We start from the raw sequence: 8,963 nt of genomic DNA, 5'->3' as shown, positions 1-8,963 counted from the left end.
TTAATTTAGTCACTTAAAAAGTAAGTTTTATGAAGCAACGTTTTTTAAAAAAAAAATCAAAAAAGGATAAGATTCTTAAAATGTGTAATTGTATTTTTGTTAATGTATTTATTTTATGCCATTAAATACGGCTTTTCAATTTTAATTTTAGCCCTGTTTGCACATATTAGAATCTACTATGGTATAACTAATTGATGTCATAATTATGACATCACGTAATTAACTTCGTTGAGTTCTTAATTAGCTAAATATTAGTTGATTGATACAAGCCTTCCAAGCGCTCTATTGAGCACGGTTACAGCTTTCGTCAACGCTTCTATAAGCCGCCTTTAATTAGCTTCTTTTCACAAAATATTATAACAACCAATAAAACATATACTGGTGAAATAACAGAACACAATAAGGTCAATAGATCTCACATTAATTCTATTTGCCAAGACAATATATTAGCTCTTTGCTTCCAACAATAATGAACTTTAATATTTAACTTCTTGAATATTTTAAAATAACATTTGCCGACAACCTTGTATGCCGCGTTATCATTACTTATAACACCGTGTCTATAACTGTAGAATACACGGTCAACTATTTGAAGGTCAAATGAACAAAAATACAAATTATGCAAAAGATAACGAGTTTAATATTTACTACTATACAAAAATAACATCTGTGTCGAAATTAAGTTAGTTTTCCGATACAGAAAATTTTACTAATCTCTCTGATTCAGACCATAATTTCTTGGCATTGTCTGCATCCAGCGACAACTTTGAAGGTTTGGCCTCCCGACAGTGACTGAAGTATTTTCCACTGACGCTTTGCAGTTCCGGTGCCACAGCCAAGAGTATTGTTGTCTGAGATGCCTCCCACGTACTTTGAAACATAAATCCTACTACTTTTTCTATCACTCTTTTAATAATCTCACTGGGAATGTTCCTAATTATGTTCGTAGCTGCAATACCAGGATGCAAGCAGTTCACAGTCACTCTGGTACCTTGTAATCTTTTACTTAGCTCTAATGTCATCATGTTCAGAAACAGTTTACTGTTCGCATATACCAAGTAATCACTCCAGTATTTCTCCATATTCAAGTTATCAAAGTCAAGTTCACCGTACTTATGCATCATCGACGATACGTTTATAATGCGACTCGGTGTAGATGACTTCAACAATGGAAGCAATAGACACGTTAATAGAAAGGGGCCGAAATAATTGACCTGCATTCCAACGTGGAGTCCGTCTGGTGTTTTGTAGTTGCCGAGTCCGCCGGCTCCGGCATTATTAATAAGGACGTCCAGACGTTGCTCATTCTTAACTATATCCTCGCAGAAATCCCTGATAGACCGGAACGATGCCAAATCTAATTGTTTACAAATTACATTCGTGTTTCCACTAAACTTGACAATTTCTTCTTTGGCGGCCTCTCCTCTTCTAACACTCCGGCAAGCTAGAATAACTTTGGCACCTCTATTAGCTAAGTCTTTTGCTGTCTCCAATCCAATTCCACTGTTGCCACCCGTCACGATCACAACCTTCCCCACCATATGAGCACTGGAGCGGCATATTCCTAATGTTAGTTTTTGATACACTTTAAACAATATCACTATAACTGCTATTACCGCGAATATAGTTAATAAAACCATTTTATTTATTTAAAATACGGACACATGAATCACGAAATACTGGAGTTATCACAGAAGGAGGTCAGGCGAATAAACAACGATAAGTCGTTCGCTATATCTAATATTATCAACGATTGAAACGCGGACGTACTTAGATCTAACATGCCTGATGCGTGTCACTAGAGCACGCCTCGTGGCTCTACTACTAATGTCACTAGTCTGCAACACGTATTTTGTTGTTGCCAAACGTGCGTACGCGGCGTTAAACTGCTAGTTTTACGTAATTTGTCATTGGAATTTCATGTTGCGCGTGACGTGACCTAGAATTATACTCAACATAAATTCAATAAAAAATGCATAGAAAAATTTATAATGACGATGAGCTGACTGAACATGACTTGGCGGTTTTGTTGTTATCAGTTTTTATGGAATGATGCCATGTATTTCCATGTGTTGCAATAATAACGACTAAGTATATATTAATGATATAGGCGTCAGTGCGATGAGTTTAAACCTCCTTTGGGGATGAATTGCCAAAAATTATTTCATAATTCTCAGCTATTTAGTGTGCATGTGCAACTCATGTGCAAAGTTTCTAGATCATAATTTAAACCGTAGTTATCAAATCAGAATTTTATGAAATAAATTTATAGAATAGGCACATTTTCTCATAACTTTATCAGCAGTTTATTGATCTTCAGTGGTTTATTAAATTCCTTCACCAAATTGCATTCCTTAATTTGTTTGTGTTGCTAAGATTGCTGAAATTGCTAAAATAACGCCAGATTCCGTAAACTTTGGAAGAACATAAAAACTGCATAATGTTGGACTAATCTATTAAAACATTTAATATGCTATATAGATAATATTCTATTATTTTAATTAGTACTTAACTAATATTAATAAAACCGTCGAGAATTTCTACCATGTCTGAGATAAAAGTATGAATTACAAAGCCGACCTTCAATTGTTTACTCAAAGTCAGTCGACCAAGTAATCACCCTTAGAGCTTAACATTGTACTTAATTGAAGTCATAAACTGCCAATAAGGCTTAGAAACAACAATTAATATTTTATTATGAGAGAGCATGGCTATACCAAATCACTCTGTTTTGTCGCCACTGTTAGTGTAGTGGCTCGTAACAATTTGCTCCACTAAACATTATGTCTTCTATTTGACAAATACCAGCCTAGTAGTAACTTGACATTAAATATATTCAGTGAGCACTCGCAAAGTTTTTACTTTAATCACAATTTCTCACTCTGTAATACAAAAGCAAAACCTCTTTCTTAAGAAAAGACAATAGTCAGATTTTAATTTAAAATATTTGGACTCCAAGTATTTTGCAAAGTGTTTCGTATTTAATAAAACAATTGTGAATATATAAAGTATTTAATAATATGCCGTTTATTGTTAATGTTGAAATGACAAAGATTATGCAAATAATAATAGGCCCGAGGCTCGTACATGTTTCATATTATAAGGCTGAATGTATAATCGTCGTGGTTCTGTTTCATTCAAAGGGTATCCACCGAACAACGGAAATCTCGAATGTAAATAATTATTAATGTGTTAAATTTCCTTTGAATCTGCAATGTATTAAGGCCAGTTCGTAACGCTCTCTTGACTTAACATTTCACTTACCATCGAAAATTAATGTGAGACACAATAAACATTTCGCTGTGACCTTATTATATGAGGAAAAGAGGTTTTATTTATTTTTCTGTGATAATATTCTGTATTATGAAACCGGCATATCAGAGTAATATTATCTTATTAGAATTAATTTAGGTTTGACTACATTCAATGATTATAATATACCTAAAAATATTTTTCCTAAATTTATTTAACAATTTAACAATATGATAGTGTTAAACAGGAATGTAATTTATTGCAATTTAAGGTGGAAGTAGAGATGGAAATATGCAAAGTCAATCAATTTTCTTAAGAGTACATAATTTATTTTGAATGTTATTAAAATTATTCGACACTCTGCTGCCTGCGTTTTTAACATTGGTTATAATCAAGACGGTGATAGGATATATTTTATATCCGCCCAGATAGCGACCACCGTACACAAGGTGTTATTAAAACCCGCCATAGTGGCCCACGTAGGTGTGTCGCGTTCCGGGATCAGCCTGTGTATATCCCGTTCCACCAGGCCGGCATAATTGTGTCAACTGTCGAGGGGTAATCTCTTGTCATTCAACACTCTATTGCATCCCACTCCACTTACCATCAGGCGCAGTAGAGTCACTATGCCGTGCAGCCGTGCTTGTATGAAAAAAATATAGCAAATGGGACTATTATACAACTTCTCTCATACATACCGTTTAAACTCTCAATAATCTCGTGTTTATGGTTTAGTAATAGACGCAACGTTCATATCATATTTGATTATTTAATAGGTACTCTATGAGTGAAAATATACAGATTATTTTTAAATACGTTGATGACCTTAACCTAAATTTGTAGACGTTATCGTCACGCAGCCCAGCGACAATCTCTACAGTTTTAGTAAAATTATTGATTAAATTATTCAAACACTGAATGTCCTAAATAATACAAACTATAACTTCATACTTTGAAACTAGAAACCCTTGTTTAGGGCCTGATTATTATAAATCGTTTAATTTTGTAATACACCGCTACTTTTACCGTACTGGCATTTTGTCTATAATATGAAACAAACAAAGTAAGTAATAAGGTCGATTATAGAATCTACTTCTTCTTTGAAATCTCTTCAGTTAGCACAATATTGATTGGCGACAGAAATTGAATTTGAGTTTAAACATACCAAATTCTCAAATAAGAAAAACTTACTACCCAGTGTGAGACTTAAAAGTGTTATAGTAAAAGACCCCGCTTGTTGTAAATGAATGGAAGCCTATAGTGATTTTCCACAATGCTTTCCCGAAGCCTATACTTAATAGGGTATTCATCGTATAATATTCTTTGAGTATACAATTATTAAAATACTTAATTTACTAATAATATAACCAAAGATATATACTCATAATTTAACATAATCATATACTTGCGCTACTTATGTACTTGAAAATCGTTCGTCAATTATTTGTATAATCGAATATTATATTTAAAAAATCTGTTATTTTCGTACTAGGACATTTAATTTAAGCATAATACAATATTATTCTAAAAGTCAGCACCTAAAAAAATTTTTAGCAAAGATTCGTCCTAAACCTTTTGCTATTAAAATACTATACAACGCTTGATACTTCAAACGCGTGTAAATTTCCACACGCTTTTGCGTAAATTAATTTTCCCGTTTATGTCATTAACTCAAAGAGCCTTAAGTGAGATTCCTTCAAAAAAGATGAATTGCTTATTGAAGCATAAAAGCGTGTAATAAATTAATTATAAAGGTGTAGTTACCTAATTAGTCATCAGATGGGGTCGAGATGAGAGACCGGTAAACCGGAAACGAGGAGGCCTCATTTTACGGGCCTGTTAGAGTCTCATTGTTGAACTTTGGAGCTCGTAACTCCTCCGAGCGGCAATTAATGTCTTAGCATAAAGGAAAATTCACATTGAACTCAGTAATACATTGCACGCTAAACAAAATCTCTAAAGCATTTCGCAAGATCTTATCGTAAAATGTGGATAGTACATTTATATAAATCCTCAAGGCTCTCTTCATTAATACCCAACGCATAAAATACGAAACTTTGTGTCTGGAAAAACAAATTGCTATTGAAACTTTATCAGGCGCTAGATTGTTTTCCTTCTTCAAATAACAATAACGTAACTTATTCAAAACGCAACCCAAAATACTTTCTATTATAAACACCGAAGAAAAGGAGAACCATAATTTTACAAACCGATATCACTTTACAGCGTAGATTAGAGTAGTACCAGCCCGGACGACTCGTAAAAAAAAAAAATAAAAAAATATATACATTGTAGATGGGACAGAATATATAGCTTATCATTTTACTTATTATTATGATTCAATATGTTAATTTATTACACTTAATAAAATAAACCTACGCACCACTAAGTATTTTCTTGCTGGTGGTAGGGTATATTGTATATCCGCCTGGATTGCGAGCACCGTACACAAGGTGTTAAAAGCCGCCATAGTGTGGAAAACATAAGTGTGTCGCGTTCCGGGAACAGGTTGAAACAGGCTGGCATAATTGTGTCGACTGCCGAGGGGTAACCATCACTCGTCAGTTCACATTCTATTGGACTACTTACCATTAGTTGCAGTGGGTTCACTTTACCGAACAGTTATAAAAAAAAATTAGACATCTCATGTCAATGTCTCCACATCTCATCTCAATAATATTATAAATGCAAATGTTTGTAAAAATGTTTGAATATCTGTTAGAAGTAAACGCAGAAACAGCTGAATTGATTTCGATGAAATATGGCACACGTATAGATGCTCTATCCGTCTTGAAATAATATATAGATATTTTTAACCCGGTAACTTTTTCTATGGCAACTAAAGGTTTCTTATCTGTTTTAAACACATGGCGCTGTTGTGGTGTATGTGATGCTTTGAACAGTGTTTTAGGGACTTTTGTTACAGGAAAAGGCTTATCAGCTAGCTAAAGGCGCGAGCAACACCTACTTTATTATAATATTGATAACGAGTATTACTAAAGCCAGAACTAAGAGTTCAGACAAATAATGTATGTCAACGTGTTACAACTAGAATTAAACTAAATCCAATTATATCAGTAAATTATAACAATCGTTATCTAATCGCGGGCACCTTTACACATTTTAGTCACAACAGTTCATCCAATACGATGTTTCTTATAAGTCTAGCTGTAATTCATATTGTATGTCTAATACTGCTTATACTTTACTGCAGATTGACTGTTGGAATATGCAAATGCAGTAAACATCTGTATGGAAAAGTGGTGATAGTGACCGGAGCTAATAGTGGTGTTGGATTTGAGACTGCAAAGTATTTGGCGGCCAGGGAGCTCGTCTAATACTAGCATGCCGAAATGAAGAGCGCGGTACCACGGCTAGAGAGAAAATTGTTTCTGCAACAGGTAACAATGACGTGCATTATCGTCACTTGGATTTAGCATCATTAGCTTCAGTTAGAAAATTCGCTGCGGACATCATCAAGAACGAAAAACGTGTCGACATCCTCATCAACAATGCTGGCATATTCTACGTTGACAATATTAAAACTGAAGACAACCTATTTGTTGGAATGCAAACAAATCATTTCGCACCGTTTTTACTCACATCACTACTTCTACCACTTCTGAAATCCTCAGCTCCGAGCAGAATCATAAATGTCGCCTCAACGTCCTACATGCGAAGTAAGATTGACTTCGAAAACTTAAACATGGAGTTGGAAAACAAAGACACATATACTTGTCACAAGGCGTATTGTATGACAAAATTGTGCAACGTCTACACTACCCTGGAATTAGATCGTCGCTTGAGAGGGACAGGAGTGACAGTAAATTGTTTGCATCCAGGTTTTGTGGATACAAACATAGTGACTACTATACAATGGCCTCTCTTTAGATTCATAAAGCCTGTAGTGAGACTGACCATGAAGTCGGCGTGGGAGGGAGCGCAAACTAGTATATATCTCGCCGTGGCGCCCGAACTGGAAAATGTGAGTGGACACTATTTTTCTGACTGCCGAGAGCGGGGTTTAACAAAAGGCTCAGGACGTCGATATTGCAAAGAAACTTTGGGAAGTGTCGGAGAGTTTGGTGAAATTAAAATAAGTCAATGTTTCTTATCATGAGATAATAAAGTTGATAAAGAGTTTATTAGTACTAATATTATGTTTCTTTATGACGTATTGGAAATAAAATAAGCTTTATTTACTATGACTATATTTTTTTAAAACACATTAACTATAAACTACTTATTCCTAGCTTTCTTCAATAAATAAAATCATAAATCACTTTGATGTTGACTTTGCTATTCAAAACTTTAGCTACTATGAAATATCAGCAAAAGTTACACAAATAGCTCTCAAAGAGAACTGTATTGAAAATATGGAACATTCGCGAATAGCCTATAGAGTTTAGAACTCAACTGGCGCGAGCATTTTGAATTTTAGCCAGTGAGTGCCGTATTATGATGGCTGGGATCATCCAGTTCATTTATTCTGTTGAGTGATAGGTTATTTACATACCTACATCATAACCAAATATAGATATATAGGCCCTTTTTCACATATCAAGGATAGGCAGAGGAGTTTTCACACCTATATTTCGTCAGCTTAGTCCACAATGAAGCGAACATTATTTTGCAATTGACACACAATTCCTAACACCGATCGGGTATTGAGCAGAAAAATCCGATATCCCGGGAATCGAACCTGAGACTTCAGCACAACAGTCACCGTAATACAACTACGCCACCTACGCTCTGCGCTTGGATATTTGCGCCCAATATTAGATACTATTATCGTTCTTCGTAGAAAACACGTTTATCCATTACAACCGTGTTTTCGTGTGGATTCAGTAAATAGATCTGTATCAGTCTATTCATAGATAATATTATTAATATACAGTCTCGTAAGAGTCTAGACATGGCAATCGTGAGGCTCGATGTGAAGAAGATAGGTATCCATCCCACTTTATATTTTAGTACTAGGATGAGCACCTACCGTCGTTAATAGAATAGACAGTGTTTAATTATACATGGCCATTTTGACATTGCGTTCATAAATTAACCACACATTCGACTTTACCTCTGCTAGCATTTCACTTTTCATTTTCACCAATAAACAAGTTTTACTTTCACATTTTTGATCATTTTGTAATTTAATACGGATATGGCGTGTGCGTGAGTATTTCTAATTAAAAGTTTGATATTCCCACTGCGACAAATTCTTTTAGATAAGCAGTAGTAGTATATACAAATTAAAATAACTTTTTATCGATATATATTTTGATCGAAACTTACACTTTTTACTTTACCTCGACAATTCGAGTAATCTATCTATATCTATACTATTATATAAAGCTGAAGAGTTTGTTTGTTTGTTTGTTTGTTTGTTTGTTTGAACGCGCTAATCTCAGGAACTACCGGTCCAAACCGAAAAATTCTTTTTACGTTGGATAGCCCTTTGTTCGTGGAGTGCTATAGGCTATATATCATCACGCTATACCCAATAGGAGCGGGGCAGTAATGGCTAATCTCAGGAATTACCGGTCCAAACTGAAAAATTCTTTTTGCGTTGGATAGCCCTTTGTTCGTGGAGTGCTATAGGCTATATATCATCACGCTATACCCAATAGGAGCGGAGCAGTAATGGCTAATCTCAGGAACTACCGATTCGAACTGAAAACATATTTTTGTGTTGAATAGTCCTTTGTTTGTGG

The 8,963-nt window shown here is 34.7% G+C and overlaps 1 protein-coding gene and 1 pseudogene across 1 annotated transcript; one reads left to right on the top strand and one right to left on the bottom strand.

The window, feature by feature from the left end:
* Positions 1 to 617: 617 nt before the first annotated feature.
* Positions 618 to 1,823, bottom strand: LOC119192571 (retinol dehydrogenase 13-like). Its single transcript, XM_037446387.1, has one exon. The coding sequence runs from the start codon at positions 1,638 to 1,640 to the stop codon at positions 684 to 686; it is 957 nt and encodes a 318-aa protein (XP_037302284.1). The 5' UTR covers positions 1,641 to 1,823; the 3' UTR covers positions 618 to 683.
* A 4,468-nt stretch (positions 1,824 to 6,291) lies between these two features.
* On the top strand, positions 6,292 to 7,460 carry LOC119192572 (annotated as a pseudogene).
* Positions 7,461 to 8,963: the final 1,503 nt, after the last annotated feature.

This window comes from Manduca sexta, unplaced genomic scaffold (genome assembly GCF_014839805.1).
Source record: "Manduca sexta isolate Smith_Timp_Sample1 unplaced genomic scaffold, JHU_Msex_v1.0 HiC_scaffold_2942, whole genome shotgun sequence".
In the NCBI taxonomy this organism is placed as follows: Eukaryota; Metazoa; Arthropoda; class Insecta; order Lepidoptera; family Sphingidae; genus Manduca; species Manduca sexta.
This window is presented reverse-complemented; position numbering and strand designations above follow the sequence as displayed.

Coding starts and splice junctions, on each gene's coding strand:
- LOC119192571 (XM_037446387.1), bottom strand. CDS start 1,640: ATGGTTTTATTAACTATATTCGCGGTAATAGCAGTTATAGTGATATTG.